Genomic DNA, 27,906 nt, shown 5'->3' with positions numbered 1-27,906 from the left:
AATCTTTGTTTACTGTAACTTTTTTACTTCATAAACTTTTTTTTTAACTTGTTTACTGTTTTGTAATAACTTAGCTTAAAACAAACACATTGTTCAGCTGTACAAAACATATTTTCTTTAAGTCCTTCTTCTTTTTTTTTTTTTTTTTTGAGACAGAATCTCACCCTGTTGCCTGGGCTAGAGTGCCGTGGCATCAGCCTAGCTCACAGCAACCTCAAACTCCTGGGCTTAAGCAATCCTCCTGCCTCAGCCTCCCAAGTAGCTGGAACTACAGGCATGTGCCACCATGCCCAGCTAATTTTTTTCTATATATATTTTTAGCTGTCCAGATCATTTCTTTCTATTTTTAGTAGAGACAGGGGTCTCACTCTTGTTCAGGCTGGTCTCGAACTCCTGACCTTGAGCAATCCTCCCAACTCGGCCTCTCAGAGGGCTAGGATTACAGGTGTGAGCTACCGCGCCCCGCCTAAGTCCTTATTCTACAAGGTTTATTCTGTTATGTTTTTTAAATTTTTTATTTTTTTTTTATATTTTACTTTTTAAAGTTTTTTGTTGAAAACTAAGACACACACACATTAGCCTAGGCACTGGATCAAGATCATCGATACCACTGTCTTCCACCTCCACATTTTGTCCCACTGGAAGGTCTTCAGGGTCAGTAATATGCATGAAGCTATCCTTCTGGAAGGCCTCCTGAAAGACCTGCCTGAGGCTATTTCACACTTAAGTTTTTTTTAAATGAGTAGGAGTATACTATAATATAATGATGAAAAGCATAGTAAATGTATAGTAAATACATAAACCAGTAACATACTAGTCATTTATTATCAAGTATTATGTACTGCACATAATTATATGTGCTATATACTTTTACACGACTGGCAGTGCAGCAGGTTTGTTTATACCAGCGTCACCACAAACTGGTGGTTTGAGTAATGCATTACACCAAGAGGAAGTTTTCAGCTCCATTATAGTCTTTTTTTGGTGGGGGGGGGCGGACAGAGTGTCTCTCTCTTGCCCAGGCTAGAGTGCCATGGCATCAGCCTAGCTCACAGCAACCTCAAACTCCTGGGCTCAAGCAATCCTTCTGCTCAGCCTCCTGAGTAGCTGGGACCACAGGCATGCACCACCATGCCCAGCTAATTTTTTCTATATATTTTTAATTGTCCGGCTAATTTCTTTGTATTTTTTTAGTAGGGATGGGGGTCTCGCTCTTGCTCGGGCTGGTCTTGAACTCCTGACCTCGAGCGATCCTCCCACCTCAGCCTACCAGAGTGCTAGGATTACAGCTCCATTATAATGTTAATGGGACCACCATCACAATGTATGTTCCCTCATTGACCAAAGCATCTTCATGCAGCACATGACTAGAAGAATGTCATTCTTTTTTAAGGCTGAATAATATTCATATATACAAACACACAAAAATACATTTTGTTTATCCGTTCATCTCCTGGTGGACACTTTTGTTGTTTCCACCTTTTGACAATTGTGAATAATGCTGCTGTGAACATTGGTTTATAATTTTCTGTTAGAGATTCTACTTTCAGTTTTTTTGTGTATATACCCAGAAGTGGAATTTCTGGGTCATATAAGTCTATTTAATGTTTTGGAAGCTGCCATACTGTTTTCCACATTGGCTGTCCCATTTTACATCCCCACCAGCAGTTCATAAATGTTTCAATTTCTCTACACGTTTGCCAAGACTTGTTATTTTCTGGGTTTTTTAAAAAATAATAACCAACCTAAGGGGTGTGAGGTAGTATAATATCTCATTGTGGTTTAGATTTGCATTTCCCTAATGATTAGTGCTGTTGAGCATTGTTTCATGTACTTTTTGGCCATTTGTAACTCTTCTTTGGAGAAATGTCTTTCAAGTGCTTTGCCCATTCATGAATTAGGTGGCTTGTTTTTTCTGGAGCTTTAGGAGTACTTTGTTTTTTTTTTTTTTTTTTTTTTTTTTTTTTTTTTTGAGACAGTCTCGCTCTGTTGCCCGGGCTAGAGTGAGTGCCGTGGCGTCAGCCTAGCTCACAGCAACCTCAAACTCCTGGGCTTAAGCGATCCTACTGCCTCAGCTTCCTGAGTAGCTGGGACTACAGGCATGCGCCACCATGCCCGGCTAATTTTTTTCTATATATATTTTTAGTTGGCCAGATAATTTCTATTTTTTAGTAGAGACGGGGTCTCACTATTGCTCAGGCTGGTCTCGAACTCTTGACCTCGAGCGATCCACCCGCCTCAGTCTCCCAGAGTGCTAGGATTACAGGCATGAGCCACTGTGCCCGGCCAGGAGTACTTTGTGTTAATATATCCTGGATAATAATGCCTTCTCAGATATGTGATACATAGGACAGTATTTTTATGACGTGGATAGAGATGAACACAAAATACATAAAAGCTAAAGGAAAAGATGTATAAATTTAATTACATTACCATATTGAACAGAGCAACTCCAGTAATCAGGGTTGAATGTGATTCTAATCAGCTATGTTAGAGGTACAGATTTATTTACTTATTTTTGAGACAGAGTCTTGCTCTGTTGCCTGGGCTAGAGTGCCATGGCATCATCATAGCTCACAAAAACCTCAAACTCCTGGGCTCAAGCAATCCTCCTGCCTCAGCCTCCCAAGTAACTGGGACTACAGTCGTGTACCACCACGCCTGGCTAATTTTTTCTATTTTTAGTTGCCCAGCTAATTTCTTTCTATTTTTAGTAGAGACGGGGTCTTGCTCTTGCCCAGGCTGGTTTCAAACTCCTGATCTCAAGCAATCCTCCCGCCTCAGCTTCCCAGAATGCTAGGATAATAGGTGTGAGCCACCACACCATGCCAGAAGTACTGATTTTTAAGTAAGGTTTAGGAGGCAAAAGGCATAATTTGGTAGATAGGTTTCATTATTGAGTAGGAGGAATGACACATGAAAATGTAAAAGCAAGAAGAAGCAAGTTGTGTTTAAGAAATTTTGCTCAAGGCCGGGCGTAGTGGCTCACGCCTATAATCCTAGCACTCTGGGAGGCCGAGGCGGGTGGATCGCTAGGTCAGGAGTTCGAGACCAGCCTGAGCAAGAGTGAGACCCCATCTCTACTGAAAATAGAAAGAAATTATCTGGCCAGCTAAAAATATATATCGAAAAAATTAGCCGGGCATGGTGGCGCATGCCTGTAGTCCCAGCTACTCGGGAGGCTGAGGCAGAAGGATTGCTTAAGCCCAGGAGTTTGAGGTTGCTGTGAGCTGGGCTGACGCCACGGCACTCTAGCCAGGGCAACAAAGCGACACTCTGTCTCAAAAAAAGAAAGAAAGAAAGAAAGAAATTTTGCTCAAGAAGAGTAAATTTCAGAAAACAGTTGATGATATTTTTTAAAAGTGTTAAATGAGTACAGTTAGTGGAATACTGTGAAGCCATACCATGGGATATATACTTTTCATCCATTTATTCAGCACCCTTTAATCTGGCAGTTTTCTAGATGCTTGGGATACATCAATAAATACAAAGTGAAAATCATTGCCTTTGTGGAGATTACTTTCTTCTATTGGAGTGTTAAAATCATAGTACTCCGATCTTTCTGGGTCTCGCCTATTTTTTCTCAGGCTGAAAAAAAACCAGAAACTTGAATTCTGCTAATATTTTGTTTAGTGAATTTTTGTTGTTTTTTGTAGAAACCGGTTTTACTACATTGCCCAGGCAGATCTCAAACTATGGCCCTTAAGCGATCCTCCCACTTTGGCCTCCCAAAGCACTGGAATTACAAGCACAACCACCCACAGTTGGCTATTTAGTGAAATTTAAACAGAGTTTTATATTGGTGTCTTTGATCGTTATTTATAACCCATTTGACAGCACAAATTTCATTCAAACATTACTGCTTTAAAAGAACCGTTACTACAGCTTTTCTTTGGGAAATATAGGAAGGACTTACACAGAATAACAAAGGGTTTAAATATTACATATTTGTAGAATGATATTTAATTCAGTACTCAGATTATTAAACTGAACCTTTTTTGAAGGAAGTCGCTATATTGTAAAAATCCAAGTTTTTGACATTTTAGGATATCCTCTCGGAATAGGAAAGAGGCAAGGTCATTATCTTTTTACTTTTTATTGAGTACCTTCCTCCCCTTTGGTTTCCTTGTTTGCTTAGGTGCCTTACAATGGAGTGATTTTGTGGAGAATTTTTCCACCTCCACCTTTTATTTCCCCTTTATATTAAGTCATTAAATATGAAATGTCTGATTTTGAATCAAAAGTGTAGTGTATTATATCTCAAAAAAGAAGCAGTACAATTAAAGTATGCGCCTAAACTATCGACAGTTTTGCCATTTTTACGGTAGCTTGCTTGTGCCAGCAGTGAAGAAACCTAGAGAGCAAGTAGCAGTGAAATCGTGAAAGGCGTTTTCCACAGCTTGTTGAGAATTGACTATTTTTCCTTGTAAAAAGTGGTCCAAAGCCTGGAAGAAGTGGTAGTCAGTTGGTGCAAGGTCTGGTAAATATGGTGGATGACAGAGAGTTTCCAAGTTCACCTTCTGCAGTTTGAGCAGTGTTTTTTGCGACATGTGGTCTTGCAAGAGGATTTGCCTGTCCCTTTTGACTGGTCCTAGCTGCTTCATCTCAAACATCATCATCATTTTGTCCAATTAGTTGCACTAGACATCTGCTGTAATCGATTGAGCAGATTTCATGAAGCTGTAGTGGATAATACCAGCAGTGGACCACCCGACAGACACCATTATCTTTTTTTGATGAGTATTCTGTTTTGGACTGCATTTTGGCACTTTATCTTTATCCACCCATTGTGCCAAGCGCTTGTGATTGTCAAAAAGAATCCATTTTTCATGACGTATAACAATACAGTGTAGCAATGGTTCACCTTTATGTTGTGACAGCAAAGAAAGGCAAGCTTTGAGATAATTTCTCTTCTCATGCTCATTTAATTCATGCAGTATCTAACTTCTTTACCTTACCCATTTGTTTCAAATGATCCAATATGGTTGGAATAGTGGTGTCAAACCTTGCTGCTAATTCACGCGTAGGTTGAGATAGATTCATTTCCACTACAGCTTTCAGCTCATCATTATCCACCTTGGTCTCAGGTCACCCACATGGCTCATTTTCAAGATTAAAATCACCACAATGGAACTTCTGAAACCATCTGTGCATTCATTAGCCACATCCTTCCCAAACACTTATTTGATATTTTGAGCTGTCTGTGCCACATTGGTTCCATGACGGAACTCATATTCAAAAATAACACGCCTTTTTAACTTATTTATGGTTTCACAAAATTGCTCTAAAAAATAAATTTTGAAAGATAATCACAAGCCAAAACATGCACGTGCATTTGAAAGAATGAGGTTGTACCTTCACAATTTAAAAAAAGGCAAGCGTCAAAAGTGAAATGTCAAGAGATGTCAGCTGTCAAAGTTAGTACTTAAGGAAATCGTATATTCCATACTTAATAACCTAATACTAGGATTTATTTTGGGAATGAAAATCAGCATGGAATTTCCTCTTGTAGATTTCAAAGTCAACACAAGCTCAGAGCACCTGTAGTCCCTTACTTGAAATGACTTTGATTCCATAAATTTAATTTTATTTAAAAGAAAGATATATAGAATTTCCTTGTCCTTCTGTAGTGATCTGTGGCAGAACTGTCTCAACACTTACTACCATCACCGCAAGAAAAATCTTCAAAAGATTTGATTTTCAGATAGAAAGTGGTTTTTTTTCATTTTTTAAGTGGAATTAACTAAAGATTTGTCCAAATGAGGGGATCCTGAGAGGGGTCCCCCTGGGGTATCATCTCCAGCTGAAGTTGATCAAGGAAATCTCTTTAGGTGGCTATCACTTCTAGGAAATGAATTACTTGGCTCTGGTTTTAGAAATGTTTGAGAAAAGGAAGAACAGACCCGTCATTTTTTCCCAGCTCTCAGTATATGGATTAGATAGAGAGAAGGAATACAAATAATGCCAGGAAAAACTTTCTAACAACTAGGTACTCGGAAAACTCAAGGTACTAGGCTATGGGAAAAATTGTGTCTTTGAGGTTAGTTGGAATGAATATAGAAGCTTTCTTTCCTAGGGGGAGAGAGAAAAAGTATTCCTTTAAAAAATTCAGAAATGGCCGGGCACGGTGGCTCACGCCTGTAATCCTAGCCCTCTGGGAGGCCGAGGCGGGTGGATCGCTCGAGGTCAGGAGTTCGAGACCAGCCTGTGCGAGACCCCGTCTCTACTAAAAGTAGAAATAAAAATTATCTGGCCAACTAAAAATATATATAGAAAAAATTAGCCGGGCATGGTGGTGCATGCCTGTAGTCCCAGCTACTCGGGAGGCTGAGGCAGTAGGATCGCTTAAGCCCAGGAGTTTGAGGTTGCTGTGAGCTAGGCTGACGCCACGGCACTCACTCTAGCCCGGGCAATAAAGTGAGAGTCTGTCTCAAAAAAAAAAAAAAAAAATTAAGAACTTTCTGTCTTCTCTTTCATTCTTTTATACTCTCTTCTCTAGAGAAAACGTGTATTACTGGCAAAGAAAGAAGCTAACGGTTTTCATTAAGGAAATTTGTCCTATCTTCTGAAGACCAGTCTTGACTTCTTAAAAGATTATATTTACCTTTATTATTATTAAGAACCAGTGAATATATACTCATTGTCAAAAAAAAATCTTTAAGAAAAAAACACAGTAAATAAATAAACAAACAAAGCCATGCGCGTTGACTCTTTCCTGTAATCCTAGCACTTGGAGAGGCCAAGGCGGGACGATTGCTTGAGCTCAGGAGTTCGAAACCAGCCTGAGCAAAAGTGAGACCCCATCTCTACTAAAAACAGAAAAATTAGCTGTGCGTGGTGGCATGCATCTGTAGTCTCAGCTACTCGAGAGGGTGAGGCAGGAGGATCCCTTAAGCCTAGGAGTTTGAGGTTGCAATGAGCTACAATGACACCACTGCACTCTACTCAGGGCAACAGAGTGAGACTCTGTCCAAAAAAAAAATCTTTAAATAAAGAAGACTGTGAATTAAAAGAAGCATCCCTATTCCCAAATATATATTAGTTTAGCATATACTCTTTCAGACTTTTTCCTAAACATATATATAGCTGTTTTTTCCAACTCTTTATTAAGAAATTTTTCATCATGCAGAAAAATTTAAAAAATTATACAGTGAACATACAATATTCCAACACCTAGATTCTGTCATTAACATTTTACATTATTTAATTTTTCTGTATCCGTCTATCCATTACTTTTTTTTTTCTATTTTTTGATTTTTTTTGTCATTTATTACTACTCTTTTTTTCTTTTTCTTTTTTTTTTTTTTTCTATTTGTTCACAGCATCAGAACATATATCCATTACTCTTTACATGTGTTAATCTACCTTCTTTTTGGATGTACTCCAAAGTAAATTATAGACACTGGTATGCTTCCCCTAAATATTTTAGCATGCATACCAGAACCAAGATCTCAATATTTGTTTACAGGCTTTTCTTTTGACATGAATTTGCCATCAATAAAATGCAAAAATCTTAAATGTATATTTGTTGAGTTTTTAAAAATGCATCTGCCTGTCTAACTCAAACCCTTCTCAATAGAATTATTAATACCATCACCCCAGAAAGTTCCCCCGTGTCCCTTCCCAGTCAGTCCCTACCATGTATAACTAATTTCTTTCTAATATTTACAAAAGTGAGCTCATGCTATGATACTTTGGAGAACATATTCTATTTCCATATGAGTACAGATATACCTCATTTCATTTTAATAGCTACATAATATTTTATTAATTGTATATACCAAAATTTGTTTCCCCATTGATCTTTAAGTTGTTTCTACTTTTTCACTACAGACTTCATAGGTACACATTTACCTTTGGTTCCCTGTCAACAAGTGAATTCTAGTCTTTTATCAGCTATAACCCTAATGTTACTACATTACTTCCAGATGTGATTTACTCCGAGATATACCTGTAATCTAAGCTGTTATATCATCAGTTTTGTTTAGTCAGTAAACTCATTACACATTACATGTTAACATAAATAACATTTTTACCAAAAAAAGATTTATGAGAATAGTGACTTTATTTTACATTTTTGCAAATCTCTTTAATGCCTGGCTTAATAAAAGACAGCTGGATTTTCTTATCTGGTATTTTTTTTCAATGTGTTATGATATTATTTTGGTTTAAGAAGATGAAGAAATCTGACCTCTCACAGATATGTAGTTAGAAGAGAAAAATATTTTAATAAGGATTTCAGATAATTGTGAATATTCTTTTTCTGATAATGTATCGAAAGTATAAATGCAAACATTCATGAAAGATTAGTTGCAATATGGAATTTGAAATCAGTGAGCTTTTTGTCCTCAGTTACATTAAAATCCATTGGTCTCTTGCAACTTGAATGGATCTTTTAACCATATGTGATTTTATGGCTTCATACATTGATCATTTAAAAATACTGATTCAGGCTGGGTGCAGTGGTTTATGCCTATAATCCCAGCACTTGGAGAAGCCAAGACAGTAGGATCACTTGAGACCAGAAATTCAGGGTTACGGTGAGCTATGATTGGGCTACTGCACTCCTGCCTAAGTGACACTAGTCCCTGTCTCTAAAAAAAATACTGACTCACTGAATTATGTAGCCCTTCCATTTCCTATATGTATCTTAAAACAATTCACGTTAATATCACCACTGATTTGATGAGAAAAATCTAAATGTTGGAAAACTGAAAAGCTCACAGTAGTGGACAGTTTTCCAAAATTCCCGTGTTCACTTAATGCTCAAATTTTATCATTAATAACAAATATTGTCAGTTTCTTTTTTTGTTTTTTTCACTTTTTCTATTTTTGTTCATTAGCTTTTTTTTTTTTTTAAACACTAAAGCACTCTGACCAGAAGTCACTTGTGTTTCTTGAAGTGACAAGTTCACATTGCTTATTTTCAGTACCCATGTCAGAATAACCATAGTTTGGCAGTTGTTCTTACAAGTAAAGATGATGTTCCATGAACAAAGCAAATAGTTCAGTTGGTCATACAAATATTTTTGTTATATAAGTTCTTCTTGAGGTAACCATCATATTTCAGTATGGAGCAGAAATGCCTTATGCATACATCCATTACGCCATGTAGAATATTTGAAATCTGAACTTGTGGGTCAAGATTTAATAGAATTTTTACTACTTCATCAAAAGCATTCTTCAATTATACTGTTTGCTTTTTTTTTTCAAGTATGTGATGGGGAAAGATACAAAGATTCCTAGTATATGTGCCACTGCCTTGATTCGTGCTATAGTTCTAGCAGTTTTATCCACCATTGCTTTTACACTGTTAGTGCAAATATCTGCATAATGAAAGAGGCATATGACAACTTAATAGTCTTACTAAAATAGCTTTAACCTCTGGACCCCCTTAAGTCAGCAGAGCACTCTTTGAGAACTGCTAGTCTAGAGACAAATAATAGGACAAATAAGCATATAACAAAGAAAACTATAAGTTCTACAACAAAAAAGTTAAGCATCATAGGGGCTGAGAGGACAGAAAGCTCACATAGAGTAAGGAAGTTGGAGAGGCCTTTTTAAGAAAAGGGGATTTGGGCTGGGCTTGGTGGCTAACACCTGTAATCCTAGCACTCTGGGAGGCTGAGGCGGGAGGATTGCTTGAGGTCAGGAGTTCAAGACCAGCCTGAGCAAGAGTGAGACCTCATCTCTACTAAAAATAGAAAAAATTAGCCAGGCGTGGTGGTGCGCTCCTGTAGTCCCAGCTACTCGGGGGATAGAAGGATTGCTTGAGCCCAGGTGTTTGAGGTTGCCCTGAGCTATGACGCCACTGCACTAGCCTGGGCAACAGAGTGAGACTATCTCAAACAAAAAGAAAAGGGGATTTGAAATTTGCTTTTATATGTAGTATTTCAATAGATAGGAAAAAATGTTAATAAATCATAAATTTTTGTGGAAAAATTCTAATTATTTCAATGCAGGAATTTCCCCTTTTTGTAGTCAGCCTTAGAGTATGTGTAATAATGAAAGCGTGCAGGTGCCAGATGCTCTACGGTTAATAATTTTAATGATCAAAAAATCTTTTGTATTCAGTTAGAAATTGGTAATAATTTTGCTCTGCTTGTTTTATGTAGACTACTATTAAAATATATCTTTAGCATATATCACATAGAGTATGAGGGATAAGAGTAGCTACAATTAAAAATTCATGGTTGAAAAATTCTTAAAATAAAAATTCAATCTTTTTAAATTTCTAGCGAGTACATATTAGTTCTTGTGGCTGTTTGACCCCTTTGTATGCATGAATATCATTAGAATAGGTACTGAAATTGATAGTGTTTTTTGTTTCAGGAAAGTATCTAAGACAAAAGAGAATTGACTTCCAGCTTCCTTATGACATCCTTTGGCAGTGGAAACACAATCAGGTACAAAAAGCCTGTTTTACCAGGTTTCATTTTTAAGTGGTAAAGGGGGATGGATGGGAATGCAGGTCTATCTCTGCCTCCTTGTTAACAATGTTTTCATCTTAGGAAGTATTGAGAAGTGTCCCAGTGAAGGTTAGAGACTGAAAAAAATGAATTTGCATCCATATTTAATGTGACCTGTTTGCCTTTACTCATACTGCAAAATAGCAGTAAGTTCCTGCTTCCCTGGGCAAGCTTCTGTTGTTATTCTGGACTTTTATTTTGGTAGCAAAGATTCTGCTCTATAAGAATCCTGTTTGATGCAGGTCTCAGGAGAATTTAGATGTGCTGCCAGCAGCACTAAGAAATTTCAGGCTTTATTTTTGTTGGCTCCTTATCAGTTTGGAATTTTTCACATACAAAAGAGATTCTTCTACCGAGGGAAGCAGGAAAATGTTTAACGCTCTTGTACTTTTTAAAAGATCTTTAGAAAAATTAGCCGGGCGTGGTGGTGCACGCCTGTAGTCCCAGCTACTCGGGAGGCTGGGGAAGGAGGATCGCTTGAACCCAGGCATTCATGTTGCAGTGAGCTATGATGGATGATGCCACTGCACTCCAGCCTGGGCAACACAGTGAGACCCTGTCCCAAGAAAAACAAATTAAAAGTGTTAAATATATTGGCAACTAAAAATAGGAAGATCTTGTTTTTCTCTCTTGCTTTCCTAATTGAAAATTTTCCGCCAGTGATTTTTGTATTAGGTTATAGTCCTTAGGCCCCATATTGAGAACAGTTGTTGGGAAAAAGAAGTAGCAATATAAATGAGATGAACATTTTGCCAGAATGTCATCAAACATTAATTTTGGAAAGCCAAAAACAATTGACATTCTCCTCTGCATTCTCTTTTCTGATGATCTCTCTTGAAATCTGAGTATTAATATGTTAAATATTTGTATCAGAGTTTTTGACAAAAAAGGGACATTGCTTTGAACATAACGACTGAAAAATGATGTTGGGATTGTTCCAATCAATTAATAAACAGTCTAGCTTAGTCCAACTTGCTATTTTTTTGTGTGTGCTGTGCTCTATGGCAAAATGCTGGCCAGCTGACTCCCTGTGGTCTAAAGCATTCTTTTTTTTTTTCTTTTTTCCTAATGCCTTCTTGATTATAATGTGAGAGCTCCATTTTTCCTGCCTGCCCTCTCCCCTTTATTCACTAAATTAATTGCCTTAATTAAAATATGAAGTGTGTTTTCCTACAATTCCCAGCCTGAAAAGCCAGGGTACTGTTATCTTTTTAATTTTGTATGGGCAGGGCTAAGGCAATATATGTAACCTAAACATTTGTACCCCCCCCCAATATTCTGAAATTTAAAAAAAAGCAGTAGCTAGTCATTATGACATGAGCCTGTAGTCCCAGTTACTTGGGAGGCTGAGTCAAGAGGATCACTTGAGCCCAGGAATTTGAGGTTGCAGTGAGCTGTGATTGTGCCACTGCACTCTAGCCTGGATGACAGAGTGAGACCCTGTCTCAAAAATATATAAATAAATAAAAATTTATATACCTACCGAGACCATCTAAGCCCTGTGTACGTCTTCCTTTCTCTCGATAGAGGCAAATAAAAATCTTAATTTGTCCAAATGAATAGATTGGTCTCCAGGGTGATTTTCATTTAACTCTAACAACGTGCTAAAGAAACATAATTCTATTTCTATGAAGTATTCCTTCTTCTGTTGAATCTTACTCTCTCTCACCTTTTTTTTCAGAGTAAAAAGTGATCACACCAAGAGTTTCCCTCAAACATATTCAACCCAGAAGGTCTAGTAAATATTTCATATGGGCCAGGCGTGGTGCCTCATGCCTATTATCCTAGTATTCTGGGAAGCCCAGGCAGGAGGATTGCTTGAGCTCAGGAATTTGAGGTTGCTGTGAGCTAGGATGACGCCACAGCCCTCTAGCCCCAGCCAGAGCGAGACTTCTGTCTCAAAAAAAAAAAATTTTTTATAGGAACAGAGCACATGGATAATTTCTTATAGTTTTAGTGATTGATACTGCTTTCTGGTATTTGCAGTTAGAGACTTAATCAAGATTTTTCTTTTTTTCTTCTAGCTATATAAAAAGCCAGATGTCCCTCTATATAAAAAAATCCGTTCAAGTGAGTAACTTGGAAATTATTTCTTCTGCTTCAATATTATCAAAGTTTTTCCTAGCCTGGCAATTGAAAAATTATCATGTTATGTTCACAAACCTTTCTTTGCTGTCTTCTCAAGATGTCTACGTTGATGTCAAACCCCTTTCTGGTTACGAGGCTACCACCTGTAATTGTAAGAAGCCAGATGATGACACCAGGAAGGGCTGTGTGGATGACTGTCTCAATAGGTACTGTACTAAACTGATTCCTCTAAACCATAGGCTTTAAGGTATATATACACAACACTAGGAGGGAAAATTTAGGCTCTTTCATTTTCCCTCAAGAAATTGCACAAAGATATATAAAACCTAATGGATGGGCCAAATGGAGTAATAGAAAAAGAATGAGATTTTAGAGTCTTATATACCTGGGTTTAAATCCTGTTACTACTTATGAGACCTGAGGAAAGTTATTTAACCCCCCTGATAAAAATAATACCTTACCTTCGTGGGAGGTTTGTGCAGATTATATGAGACAATATTCATAAAGAATGTTCATAAAGTTTTGTTTTTTCAAACGTGGGATCTAGCTATGTTGCTCAGGCTAGACTCCTGGGCTCAAGCTGTCCTCCTGCCTAAACCTCCTGAGTAGCTGGGGTTACCGGCACCTGCCACTATGCCCAGATCATAAAGTATTAAGCACAGTCCTAGGCACCTTCTTAGCCCTCAGTATATGGTAGCCATAATAACAGGGTAGAGTGGACAATGGCAGTGAACGTGACGAAGAAGGACATTATATATATTAGAGGAAAACCGTGTTGATTGACCATCAGCATATGGGGGATATACACATGATGATTGAGTCAGTGATGCTAATGAGATGGTAATGTGGTTGTCAGAGGTAAAAAGTGTGGTTTCTAACTGAATTAGAAATAAAAATTATGATTTTGATTTAATTTAAAATGCCATTGAGATTTCAGAATGGAAATCTAATAATAGAGACAAAGGAGTGGAGGTAGAATTTGTTGGTTTTAGTAACATGCAAATTTATAGCCAAGAAAACCTAGTGAACTTCACATCAGTATTTCCTTTTCTGGATTGTTGTCCTGGCCAGAGACAACTACTTCTCTAGTCACCTGTTCTGTGGGCTGAGGGAATCAGTATTTTAATCCTTCCTGCTTTAGCATACCAGTTGGAAATTCTGCCTTACCTACATCACTATAAATTCATACCTTGTCCTTGTACATACATACAGTTTCACAAAATGATAACAGCTGGTGGTATAGATAGTGTTTTGTGTACTTATATTTTTTTATTCACAAATATTTTATTTAATTCATTTTATTTTGTTTTTTTTTAGAGGCAGGGTCTAGTTCAATCACACAGGCTAGACTACAGTGCCCATTCATAGCTCACTACAACCTTGAACTCTGGGTTCAAGCAATCCTTCCACCTCGGCCTCCCAGCATTTTGGGAGGCCAGGGCACAAATATTTTAAATATACACTTTTATGTATATTTGTTTCTGGTACAAATTTTTTAGATATGTACTTTTATAAATCAGTGTGGCCCACAGGTCTAAATTTTTAAGATGTATGTCATTGTCCATCAGGTTGATATGCAAGTTTGCCATTCTGTTGGTCATAAAAAGAGAGAGAGCGACAGAGACAATTTGAACCCACATCTTTTTATCCAAAAGTCATATTCCTTCCACTATACTACACTGCTAATTATATAAGCTGTTAGTTTTTAAAAATTGAAATTTGGATATTGACCTTATATAACTACTTTGTTTATCTTACATCATTTTTTTTTGTTAGTGCGAATATCACATTCATTCTTCACATTGTGTTGTCTTTCTTAAAAAAAAAAAAAAACCCTAAAAAAGAAAAACAGACCGAGCACGGTGGCTTATGCCTATAATCCCAGCACTTTAGATGGCCAAGGTGGGAGGATCACATGAGGTCAGGAGTTGGAGACCAGCCTGGGCAACATAACAAGACCTCGTCTCTACTGCAGATAGGAAAATTAACTGGGCATGGTGGCGCACACCTGCAGTCCCAGCTTTTTGGGACACTGAGGCAGGAAGATCACTTGAGCCCAGGAGTTTGAGGTTACAGTTAGTTATGATGACGTCACTGCACTCTACCCAGGACAACAGAATGAGACCCTGTCTCAAAAAAAAAAAGACAGGCCGGGCACGGTGGCTCACACCTGTAATCCTAGCCACTCTGGGAGGCCAAGGCGGATGGATCGTTTGAGCTCAGGAGTTTGAGACCAGCCTGAGCAAGAGCAAGACCCTGTCTCTACTAAAAAAATGGAAAGAAATTAGGTGGACAACTAAAATATATATAGAAAAAAATTAGCTGGGGATGGTGGCACATGCCTGTAGTCCCAGCTACTTGGGAGGCTGAGGCAGGAGGATTGCTTGATCCCAGGAGTTTCAGGTTGCTGTGAGCTAGCCTGACGCCATGGCGCTCTAGCCCGGGCAACAGAGTGAGACTCTGTCTCAAAAAAAAAAAAAAAAAAAGACAAAGAAAAACCCTTAGATACAATGCTGCCAACATTTTATCATGGGAAGATGATCACTGTATAGTCGTACATCTAATGAATAATGTGATAATGAATGTAATAAATGCATAAATATCTAAGAAAAATTAAAATATATTTATTTAATGCATGCCTACTTATATATTTAAAAGTAACCCACGTGGAGAAAGATTCAGTTAAATGGAGCTACCTAAAATATAAAGTGGCTTCATCTTTTCTGTCTTTGTATTCAAGATTCTGTAAATATTTTAGGGATGGGGAGAAGTTAAAGGATCTATACGATCTGCTTTTGTGTCTATATAAGATACATTTGTAGAGTTATACTCAAACGTGGCCCAAGAAATACTTGATTCAAGACTATTTTTAGGCCAGACCTGGTGGCTCATACCTAGAATCCTAGCACTCTGGAAGGCCGAGGAGGGAGGATAGCTCAGGGTCAGGAGTTCGAGACCAGCCTGAGCAAGAGCGAGACCCCATCTCCACTAAAAATAGAAAGAAATGATCTGAACAACTAAAATCATATACAGAAAAAATTAGCTGGCCATGGTGGCACATGCCTGTAGTCCCAGCTACTCAGGAGGCTGAGGCAGAAGAATTGCTTGAGCCCAGGAGTTTGAGGTTGCTGTGAGCTATGCTGACGTCACAGCACTCTAGCCTGGGCAACAGAGCGAGACTCTCAACAAAAAATAATAATAATTTTACAAAAATAAATAAATAAATAAATGGATGTCTGTAAATGGCCATAAGTTGCTCAGAACAAGAGTGCAGTGTAATAATCAAATTATTGATTCTTTTATGGGTTACAGTTTATTTATTCTTGGCACAGATAAATATGATAGTATTTACCCAAGGTGCTGAGTAGACAATTAACATTCATTTACAAGAAGCATTAGGTGTTTTTAACCTGATTTGGAAATCCTGAATATTAATTTCGTATAAATATCATTTTAATCTTAGTGGTTTGGCTACTGCCATTAAAATAATTCATTTCTTCATTTTTAAAATTCTTATAAAATCAAAAACGGATGTATTAAGGTATGTATTATGTAAATTGATGTACAATTATTTCTTTTCTTTGTAGAATGATCTTTGCTGAGTGTTCCCCCAACACTTGCCCCTGTGGTGAGCAGTGCTGTAACCAGAGGATACAGAGGCATGAGTGGGTACAATGTCTAGAACGATTTCGAGCTGAGGAAAAAGGCTGGGGAATCAGAACCAAAGAACCCCTGAAAGCTGGGCAGTTCATTATTGAATACCTAGGGGAGGTTGTCAGCGAACAGGAGTTCAGGTACAGTGGTAAACGATGATACTCTAATGAAATGCAAAGCTACAGGATTACAATGAGGAATGAAAGTTTTGAAATTTACTTTCATCTTAATCATTAATTGGCTTCCTATCATTTCTTTCTTCTTCAGAAACAGGATGATTGAGCAGTATCACAATCACAGTGACCACTACTGTCTGAACCTGGATAGCGGGATGGTGATTGACAGTTACCGCATGGGAAATGAAGCCCGATTCATCAACCACAGCTGTGACCCAAATTGTGAAATGCAGAAATGGTAAGGAAACAGGAGAAGGTGAAGCCAAGAATTCAGCTGAAGAGAAGGCATTGAGGGCAGCAAGACATTGATCTTTCCACAGTATCAGTCAGCTTACACAAAGCAGCTCAGGCACTTACCCATTATACCAGATCCTGCAGGCAGAGTAATCTCCTGCTAGTTCTTTGTTTCATCCTAGCTACTCCCAGAAAAATATAATAATGATAATGATAATACCTAATATTTATTGCATGGTTACTATGCACTAGGCACTGTGTTACATGTGTTACTACAGTTCATTCAGCCTATATTGCATACTTATTACTTGCCCAGTGGATTTCTCACAAGGAGAAATAAAAATAAGTGAATTATGAGGCCCCTTTCCTCAAATAAATTACAGTCTAATTGAGAAGGAAAAAAATGATATCTAAAAAATAATTTTAAAAATATAATATGAGGATACTATGAACTTTTAAGTTTTTTTAATTGAAGTATAAGTCACATACAGAGAAATAGATAGATCTTAAGTGAGTATTTCTATCAATTTTTACAAATGTATATACCCATGAAACCTACACCCATATGAAAATATAGGACATTTCTGTCATTTCACAAAGCTCCCTTCAGCCTCTTCATAGTTGATCACACCATCCCCCCAGTGCAAACACTGATCTAATTTCTGTTGCAACAGATTAGTTTTGCCTATTCTGGAACTTCATATAAATGTCCTCTTTTATGTCTGCCTTCTTTCATTTAGCATGTTTTTGCAATTCATCCATGTTGTTGAGCGTATCAGTGGTTTGTTGCTTTTTATTGTGGAGTAATAATCCTTTATGTGAATTCACCACAGTTTGTCTATCAATTATCCTAAACAGCCTTGTATTTGAAAAGTTAGATGAAATGAACAAATTCTTTTAAAAACACACCTTACCAAAAATGACACAAGATAGAAAATCTGCACATCTACCAAAAAAAAAAATGAAAATATAATTAAAACCATCTAACAAAAGAATCTCAAGGCCCAGATACCTTCACTGATAATTCTTCCAAATGCTTAAAGAAAAAATAATACCAATACTACCAATATAAATTCTTTCACTTCATAAGGCTAGCATAACCTTCTTCTAAAACCTAACCATGATGTTAAAAGAAAGAAAAGATATATTTTTTCAATGTGTCCCATGAAATAGATGCAAAAATCCTAAATAAAATGTCAACAAATCTACCAATATATCATGATTATGACCCTGTGGGTATTATTCCAGGAAAAAAAATTAGTTGGTTTAACATTCAAAATTAATGGAATTTACCCCTTTAACAGAATAAAGGCAAAACATCATATATCATCTCCATGGAGGCAAAAAAAGCATTTGACAAAATTCAATATTCATTCATATGAAAACTAAACAAACTGGGAATAAAAGTGAACTAACTTAATGTGTTCAAGAGAATCTATTAAAAAAAAACTATAACTACCATCATACCTAGATAAGGATGTCCACTATCACTCTTATCCTACATTGTACTGAAGATCCTAACTAGTACAATAATAAAAGAAAGAAAAGTAGGAAAATTCGAAATGAAAAAAATTCAACTGTCATTATTTGGAGATGACATGATTATATATATACATGGAAATTTTAAAATATTCATATTACTATAAATAAATGAATTTAGCAAGATTGATGGAAACAGTATATAAAAGTTAATGTATTCAGGCAGGCATGGTGGCTCACACCTGTAATCCCAGCACTTAGGGAGGCTTAGACATGAGGATCACTTGAGCCTAGGATTTCAAAACCAGCCTGGGCAATAGCTAGATCCCATCTCTACAAAAAATAAAAAAATTAGCCAGGTGTGTTGCCATGTGTCTATATCCCCAGCTATTCAGGAGGCTGAGGCAGGAGGATCACTTGAGCCCAGAAGTTTGAGGTTGCCATGAGCTCTGATAATGCCACTATACTCTAGGGGGGAAAAAAATTAACATTTTGATTTCATTTCAATATATTAGCAACAGCCAAGTAGAAAGTGATATTTAAGAGACAGTACTATTTACAATATCTTCATAAAAGACTAATATCAAGGAATAAAGTTAATGAAAGTTTGTAGGACCTCTGTACTGCAAACCACTAAACATTATTGGGAAAAATTAAAGATGACCTAAATTAATGGAGAACTATGCCATGTTCAAGGCATATTTCTTTCTTTTTTTGTTTTTGGAGACAGAGTCTCACTCTGTTGCCCGGGCTAGAGTGCTGTGGCGTCAGCCCCAGCTCACAGCAACCTCAAACTCCTAGGCTCAAGGGATCCTCCTGCCTCAGCCTCCTGGGTAGCTGGGGCTACAGGCATGCGCCACCATGCCCAGCTAATTTTTTCTATTTTTAGTTGTTCGGCTAATTTCTTTCTATTTTTAGTAGAGACGGGTCTCACTCTTGCTCAGGCTGGTCTTGAACTCCTGAGCTCAAGCAATCCTCCCGCCTCCCAGAGCACTAGGATTATAGGCATGAGCCACTGTGCCCGGCCAAGGCATATTTCATCTCGGTATTTTTAAGATGTCAATTGTTACCAAGTCGATCTATAAATTCAAATCTAATCAAAACCGAGTTTTTATGGAAATTGACATGCTGATTCCTACATTGTATATAAATCATATGTGATTTCCTATATGGGAGTGTAAAGGACCCTGAAAAGCCAAGGTAATCTTACAGAACACAATTTATGGACTTAAACTACCAAATTTCAATTCTTTAAGGTACATTAATTAAAACAGTAGGAATTTGCTTGGGGTAGATTCATAGATGAATAAATAAAGTCCAGGCAAAAATCCGTAAATGTGCTGTCACCTGATTTATGACAAAGCCTCCACTATAAATCAGTAGAATAAGGATGGATTTTTAAAAAGTGATGCTGAGTCAGTTGGCTCCTGTCTTAGTCTACATACAAAAATGCATTATAGACCTAAATATCACAGTTGAAACTATCAAGTTTCTAGAAGGAAACTTGGGATAATATTTTCTTTGAGTTGGGATAGGTTAAGATATTTTAAATAGGACAGAAATAGCATTGACCATAAAATTTTAAATTTAATACAATTAAATATTTCTACTCATCAAAAGATACCATTTAGAGAGTATAAGAGAAGCCATACACTGGAAAGAATATATTTGTGGTGGTGTTTTATTCAACAAAGGATTAATTTTTATTTAGAATCTACAAAACAATAAGAAAGACACTCAAATTTTTAAAATAGGTAAAAGAATAGGTACTTGAAAAAGAATATGGGTCGGGCAAGGTGGCTCGTGCCTATAATCTTAGCACTCTGGTAGGCTGAGGCAGGAGGATCACTTGAGGTCACGAATTTAAGACCGATCTGAGCAAGACCCTGTCTCTATCAAAAATAGGGGGAAAAAATTAGCCTCTACTAGAAATTAAAAATAAATTAGCCGGGCATGGTGGTGTGCACCTGTAGTCTGAGACAGGAGGATTGTTTGAGCCCAGGAATTTGAGGTTGCCGTGAGCTAAGCTGACACCATGGCACTTTAGCCTGGATGACAGAATGAGACTCTGTCTTAAAAGAAAAAAAAAGAAGGCCAGGCATGGTGGTTCACGTCTGCAGTCCTAGCACTCTGGCCAAGGTTGGAGTATCACTTGAGGTCAGGAGTTCGAGACCAGCCTGAACAACAGCGAGACCCCCATCTCTACTAAAAATAGAAAAATTATCCAAGTGTGGTGGCACATGGCTGTAGTCCCAGCTACTGGGGAGGCTAAGGCAGGAGGATCACTTGAGCCCAAGAGTTTGAGGTTGCTGCAAGCTAGGATGACGTCACGGCACTCTAGCCCAGGCAACAGAATGAGACTCTGTCTCAAAAAAAAAAAAAAAGAATATGGAAGTGGTCAATAAACATATAAAAGTGCTTATCATGAAACACAGTATTAAGAGAAATAGTAAACAAAATGAAAAACTACTACATGCCCTTCAAATGTCTAACATTAAAGACTGACAATGCAACGGGTTAGCAAGGCTGTAGAGCTGCGTAAATGTTCTTAGATTGCTGATAGAACTGTTGATTAGTATAACCACTTTCAAAAAATGTTCAGCAGTAACTACCAAACTAAACATATTCAGTAACCCAGCCAATCCCATTCCTAAGTATGTCCCCAACAGAAATGGCTGTTTATGTTCAAAAACCATGTACAAGAATGTCAACATTGTTTCTGAAGAGTCTAGGAAAAATATAAGATTAAAAAAATGAAGAAAAAAAATGTCAACAGAAGGTGTTTTTTTTTTTTAATAACTAATAACTGCAACCAACCCAAATGTTTATCAACAGTAGAATAGATATAGGAAGTGCGGCATATTCATATACTGGAATACTGCACAGCAATATAAAGGTATAAATTGATACATGCAATGCAATGTGACATTGAGTAAAAGAAACGGGGCGTAAAAGTGCGTATACTATAGAGTACATTCTGTGTGATTCCATTTATTTGAAGTTCAAAACATGCAAAATCGATCCATGATAACAGGCCAGAATAGCAGCAGTTCTTTTTAGAGAGGGTGCTGACTCAAAGAGAGAAACTTTCTGGGAGGTTATACAGGTTCACAGATAAATAAAAATACAGCAAGCTATACACTTGATTTAAGGTTCTACTCCATATTAGTTATACCAAAAAAAAAATTCTGCTAATACAAGACAGTATGTAATCAGATTTTAAATGTTACAGTATAGACCAGAAGTCAGGAAACTTTTGGGGAATAACTGTGCACCAATAAAACTTTATTTACAAAGACCTAGGGTGGGTTATGGCCTGTGGGCCATAGTTTGCTGGGTGCAGTGGCTCACACCTGTAATCTTAGCATTTTGGGAGGCCGAGGCAGGAGGATCACTTGAGTCCAGGAGCTAGAGATTACTGTGAGCTATGATCATGCCACTGCACTCCAGCTTGGGTGACAGCGGACTCGATTGTTTTGAAAACCCAAAATAATGACTGGGTGCAGTGGCTCACTCCTGCAATCCCAGCACATTGGGAAGCAAGAGGATTGCTTGAGGCCAGGAGTTCCAGACAGCCTGGGCAACATAGTCTGGCCCTGTCTCTACAAGAAAACAAACAAATAAACAAAAAAATGGAGATCATAATACCTATTCCGTAGGGTTGTTTTAAGAATTAATTAGAAAACCTGTTATTGGTATGGCATAGTCAGTTAAGATTTTGAAGCCAAACAGATTTGATTTGAAATGTGATTCCCCAAGTTATTAGCTGTATGATTTTGGGCAAGTTACCTTCTTGGTGCCTCATTTTGCTCATTTCTACTTTGAGGGTTATAATATTGTCTAATAGTACTTATTTTTATACAGTTGTTGGATTAAATAAGTTAAAATGTTACTAATATAACAAGCATTCAGTGTTAGCTATGATAATAACTTATTATATAAAACATCTAGAACACCACATAATCATTAATTTACATATAATAGAACAAGAGAAGCACTCAAGTGATGGAGATCAGTAAAACTGAAAGATTTTTATAGGTAAGCCATAGGAAATAATTTTAACTTATTTAATAAGCAGGCTAAAGCCATATTTTAGAGGAACTTTGAATACCAGCTAGGATAAGATAAGAACTAATTGACAATGTAAAACATGTTTTCAAGGAAACTGATTTAGGACTATTAGTCTAGCAATATTATCCAGGCTGGATAGAATAGAAGAGAGATTAAAAGGGTAGAGATTGTTAGCCAGGCATGGTTGCTCACGCCTATAATCCTAGACCTCTGGGAGGCTGAGGCAGGAGGATCACTTGGGGTCAGGAGTTTGAGACCATCCTGAGCAAGAGCAAGATCCCATCTCTAAAGGGGGGGAAAAAAATGGAGAGATTGGCCAGGAAACTATTATAGAAACATAAAAATCCAGAAGTAGAATTTTTTTGTCGGAATAAAGGAGAAATAACAAATGCAGAAAAGTATTTTTTAGATAAAAATCATTAGGTACAGATCAGATTAAGATTTTAAAAAATACCATTACGACTCCTGAGTTATTGGATACAGAAGGAAAGGCAAGTTTGAAATCAGTGATTCTACCAGTTTTTCTAGTTTTCAGGCATGGTGTTAAGACTCCCAGTAAAGCAGAACACTTTGGCTCATGCCTGTCATCCTCGCACTTTGGGAGGCCGAGGCAAGAGGATCACTTGAGGCCAGATGTTTGAGACCAGCCTGAGCAAGAGTGAGACCCCATCTCTACAAAAAATAGAACAATTAGCCAGGCATGGTGGCATGTGCCTGTAATCTCAGCTACTCAGGAGGCTGAGGCAGGAGGATTGCTTGAGCCCAGAAGACTGAGGTTGCAGTGAGCTGTGAGACCTTGTCCCCCCAAAAAGAATCCCAGCCTTTAACTCTATTCTTTTCTCTCTTTATAGGTCTGTTAATGGAGTATACCGGATTGGACTATATGCTCTTAAGGATATGCCAGCTGGGACTGAACTCACTTATGATTACAACTTTCATTCCTTCAATGTTGAAAAACAGGTAAGAATAATAAATCCAACAGAGAGGTTGAAGTTTATCACTTAAAAGGCTGTATAGGCCGGGCACGGTGCCTCAAGGCCTATAATCCTAGCATTTTGGGAGGCCAAGGAGGGAGGATTGCTTGAGACCCGGAGTTCAAGACCAGCCTGAGCAACAGCAAGACCCCACCTCTACAAAAAATAAAAAACCAAAAATTAGCCAAGTGTGGTGGTGTGTGCCCATAGATCCAGTTACATAGTAGGCTGAGGCAGGAGAATCCCTTGAGCCCAGGAGTTTGAGGTGGCAGTAACTGTGATCGTGCCACTGCACTCTAGCCCAGGTGACAGAGCAAGACTGTACCTCTCAAAAAAAATGCTATATTACGTGGACCTTCAGTAAGCATGATTGACTTGGAGCCATTAAGAAGTAGTCAGGGCCAGGCGCGGTGGCTCTCGCCTGTAATCCTAGCACTCTGGGAGGCCAAGGTGGGTGGATTGTTTGAGGTCAGGAGTTCAAGACCAGCCTGAGCAAGAGCGAGACCCCGTCTCTACTGAAAATAGAAAGAAATTATATGGACAGCTAAAAATATAGAGAGAAAAATTAGCCAGGCATGGTGGCGCATGCCTGTAATCCCAGTTACTCCGGAGGCTTAAGGCAGGAGGATTCCTTGAGCCCAGGAGTTTGAGGTTGCTGTGAGCTGGGCTCATGCCACGGCACTCTAGCCCGGGCAACAGAGCGAGACTCTGTCTCAAAAAAAAAGAAAAAAAAAGAAGTACACGGGTAGCCAGGCAAGGTGGGGCAGGACTATAGTCCCAGCTAGTTTTGAGCTATAGAGTTCAAAGCCAGCCTAGGCAACATAGTGAAACCCTGTCTTTAAGAATAAAGAAAAAATTGTTTTTAATTAAAAAATATAAAGAGTACATGAGAGAAGACAGTTTTTCACTCTTTGCTGCATCTGGGATATATAGGTCTCAGTTATTATTTCAGAACTCTGAAAAAAGAGATTGCCCTATTATTTTTGGTCTCCAGTGAGTTCTTAACTTCTATGAGGGAGAAATTTTCCTAAAGTTTAATCTTTCCTTTCTATTCCAGTGAAAAACCATTTCTATTTATTATCCTCTCAATCAGTTATTTTCCTCTATATGCAGATTTCTCGGTTCATACTTATGCTGTGTGTCCAAATGCTTAGGTATCCTTTTTAAACTTGGAAAGGAGACTATGAACTAAAAAAATTTTCTTTCCCTTCAAAGCAACTTTGTAAGTGTGGCTTTGAGAAATGTCGAGGAATCATCGGAGGCAAGAGTCAGCGCATGAATGGACTCTCCAGCAGCAAAAACAGCCAGCCAGTGGCCACACATAAAAAGTCTGGACGGTCAAAAGAGAAGAGAAAGTCTAAGCACAAGCTGAAGAAAAGGGTGAATAATGATCTAATGGCTTTCCCCGAAAGCTGCTCATGAAATGCTTAGAGGCAATTACTAGCATAAGGGAATTAACCCAAGGGTGACATCTTTAGAGTGGTTTTAATGTTCTTAAAGATGATTTCTGATTGCAGTGTTTTGTTTTTTTTTTCTGTAATCTGATCCATGTTTTTCAGAGAGGCCATCTCTCTGAGGAACCTAGTGAAAACATCAATGCCCCAACAAGATTGACACCCCAATTACAGATGAAGCCAATGTCCAATCGAGAGAGGTAAAAGGGAGATTTTGTTACCTGAGTTCCTTTCACATTATATGGTTTGCTTGTTAGTTTAAAAGAATTGTGAAACTTCTATATGGTTGATCCATTTTCTTTTTTATAAGAGGTCTTAAGCAAAGGGTTAAGGGGACTTGGGAACTTGTAAGAGGGAAAATATGTCTTTATCTTCCCTAATTTCTTTTTTTTTTATCACTACAAATCAAAAGGCTTTATTTCTTATATAAACCAACACTTAAAAAAATAGTTGGGGGCCAGGCGTGGTGGCTCACACCTATAATCCCAGCACTATGGGAGGCCAAGGCGGGCGGATCATTTGAGCTCAGGAGTTCGAGACCAGCCTGAGCGGGGTCTCTACTAAAAATAGAAAGAAATGATTTGGACAGCTAAAAATATATATAGAAAAAATTAGTCGAGCATGGTGGCTCGTGCCTGTAGTCCCAGCTACTTGGGAGGCTGACGCAGGAGGATTGCTTGAGCCCAGGAGTTTGAGGTTGCTGTGAGCAAGGCTGATGCCACGGCACTCACTTTAGCCCGGGCAACAGAGTGAGACTCTGTCTCAAAAAAAAAAAAATAGTTGTCAGGTTGCAGTGGCTCATGCCTGTAATCCTAGCACTCTGGGAGGCCGAAGCGGGAGGATCACTCAGGGTCAGGAGTTCAAGACCAGCCTGAGCAAGAGCGAGACCCTGTCTCTACTAAAAATAGAAAGAAATTATCTGGACAGCTAAATACATATATAGAAAAAAATTAGTTGGGCATGGTGGCACATGCCTGTAGTCCCAGCTACTTGTAAGGCTGAGGCAGAAGGATTGCTTAAGCCCAGGAGTATGAGATTGCTGTGAGTTTGATGCCACAGTACTCTAGCCCAGGTAACAGAGCGACACTCTGTCTCAAAAAAGAAAAAAATATATAATAATAAATAACAAGCAAACCGTCTTAGCCACACCTCCCATTGAGGTCCAGGCTAGGAGCTGTGGCTATCTTCCCTAATTTCTAATTGAAATTTAGCGTTTCCTTCAAATATGACTGTAGACAAAATGTGTATGTGTGTGTTTAGAGAGAGAGAAGTAACAGTTTCCATGATTGTCACCAATACTCACAGGTATTTTCATATCACGTAACAGGTATTATTATATATGTACTATTGTGGAAATCAAATAATGGAATCATCAAAATGGTGTAGGATCAGTCAAGATACAGATAACTTATTTAAGGTTAGGGATCCACATGGAGGCACCTAATGTAGTTTGCCCATCTTATTTATTTCTCTTTGCCTTTATCTACCTGTCCAGTTCTCCTTGTTGTAGCTGATCCTAAGCCCATACTTCATCTTGGCAGCTGCCTTTAGAATGTGTACAAATACCCCATGAATCTCTGCCCTCTGGTCAGGCTGCTTTGCTTGCCAATTTTTTTTTTTTTTTTTTTTTTTTTTTTTTTTTTTTTTTGAGGCAGAGTCTTGTTCTGTCGCCCTGGGTAGAGTGCAGTGGTGCCATCATAGCTCACTGCTACTTCCAACTCCTGGGCTCAAGTGATCCTCCTGCCCTCAGCCTCCCGAGATAGCTGGGACTATGGGTGCATGCCACCACGCCTGGGTGATTTTTTAATTTTAGTAGAGATGGAGTCTCACCCTTGCTCAGGTTGGTCTCGAACTCCTGAGCTCAAGCAATCCTCCCACCTCAGCCTCCCAGAGTGCTGGGATTACAGGTGTGAGCCACCACACCCAACCTTGCCAAAATTTTTGTAGCCTTTAATTGTTGTTTGCCAGCTGTTTGTAAATAATATAAGGAAATGGTTTATGTTATGTGAAGAAAATCAAGACACAAAATTGAGTAATGTTTTGCCCATATAATCCTCTTTAAAATAGCCCAGTTCACTGATAATTATTCACTTATATCATCTAACAGTGGCTTATGTGGAATAGACATGTGATAAATGCTTATTGAATCAATGAATAAAAGAACTTTTTTCTTCCCTACTTGTAGGAACTTTGTATTAAAGCATCATGTGTTCTTGGTCCGAAACTGGGAAAAGATTCGTCAAAAACAGGAGGAAGTAAAGCACACAAGTGATAATATTCATTCCGCATCATTATATACCCGCTGGAATGGCATCTGCCGAGATGATGGGAATATCAAGTCTGGTAATGCATGGGAAACATTTTTTTTAATTTCATAAGATGTCCCAAAAGTGATTATTTTAGTTACTTTTAAGCAAACAATTTATTCAAAGGTTCTGGACCAAAAAAGTTAGGATCCAAACATATAAGAATCAATCAGTAATAACCTCTCCATCCCAGTTCTTAAACTTTCTTATCTCTAGGGAACAGGAAGGAACCCCCTTTTTCCAGCCTTGCAAACATCACCTATAGTCTGCAACAGTCATTAGATATGAGATAGATATTGGGCCCTCTGTGTTCCTTCCTACTTGGAAAATAACTTGCAGACAGAGTAAAGAGTGATGCCAAATGCAGTATGGGAGGAAAATGTCACGGTTGTCAATTTAAAGACATTTTTCCTCACATTTGGACCAGCACTGTATGCACAAACCATCAGTTTTCCTCCTTCTTTTTTTTTCCTTTTTCCTAACCACTAGACTACGTGGGAGAGTTTCCCTTTTTCTAACCTTCATGAGTGAATAGAGTAATAGCATTCCTGAGTTCAGATATTATCCAGAACAAATTGAAAATAGAGGAACTAGCATGTCCAAGCATCCTTTGTAACTGAAAACAAAATGTTCAAAAGATTATGCTCTTCTTTTATTCTTCTCTTCTTCCCCTCAAAAGGTAAAAGCATTCTGCATGATATTTGAGGGTATAAACTGAGTGCTAATAAGATAGATTGAAAAATTTGCCCAGAATCTCATATATCCTTTCAGTGATTTGATTGGCATAAATTCTTTCAACTTACATCCCAACTAGTTCAAATCTTCAATAATAATCATTTACTAAGTATTTATATATCCAGCACTGAGCTAAACACATTAAAAGCATTATCTCATTTAATCTGCATAATGTCCTCATGAAGGAAGTACTACCACTATTCCCTTTTTATTTTTGAGAAGGTAAGACATGCGTTTAATAACTTGCTCAAGACCACACTGCTAAG

At 38.0% G+C, this 27,906-nt stretch overlaps 1 protein-coding gene across 7 annotated transcripts in view; it reads left to right on the top strand.

Annotated features, from left to right (window-relative positions):
* ASH1L (ASH1 like histone lysine methyltransferase) overlaps positions 1-27,906 on the top strand; it is a 182,927-nt gene that overhangs the window by 138,369 nt on the left and 16,652 nt on the right. For all 7 annotated transcript variants that reach the window (XM_045545305.1, XM_045545311.1, XM_045545308.1 and 4 more), the window contains 9 exons: positions 10,333-10,406; positions 12,494-12,539; positions 12,655-12,763; positions 16,145-16,351; positions 16,479-16,625; positions 23,023-23,131; positions 24,361-24,525; positions 24,705-24,799; positions 26,785-26,942. In XM_045545305.1, the coding sequence (XP_045401261.1) occupies positions 10,333-10,406; positions 12,494-12,539; positions 12,655-12,763; positions 16,145-16,351; positions 16,479-16,625; positions 23,023-23,131; positions 24,361-24,525; positions 24,705-24,799; positions 26,785-26,942 (1,110 nt within the window). The remainder of the gene's footprint in view (positions 1-10,332; positions 10,407-12,493; positions 12,540-12,654; positions 12,764-16,144; positions 16,352-16,478; positions 16,626-23,022; positions 23,132-24,360; positions 24,526-24,704; positions 24,800-26,784; positions 26,943-27,906) is intronic.

This window comes from Lemur catta, chromosome 3 (genome assembly GCF_020740605.2).
Source record: "Lemur catta isolate mLemCat1 chromosome 3, mLemCat1.pri, whole genome shotgun sequence".
Lineage (NCBI taxonomy): Eukaryota > Metazoa > Chordata > Mammalia > Primates > Lemuridae > Lemur > Lemur catta.
Note: the sequence above shows the minus strand (reverse complement) of the source record. Positions and strands in the feature narration are given on the sequence as shown.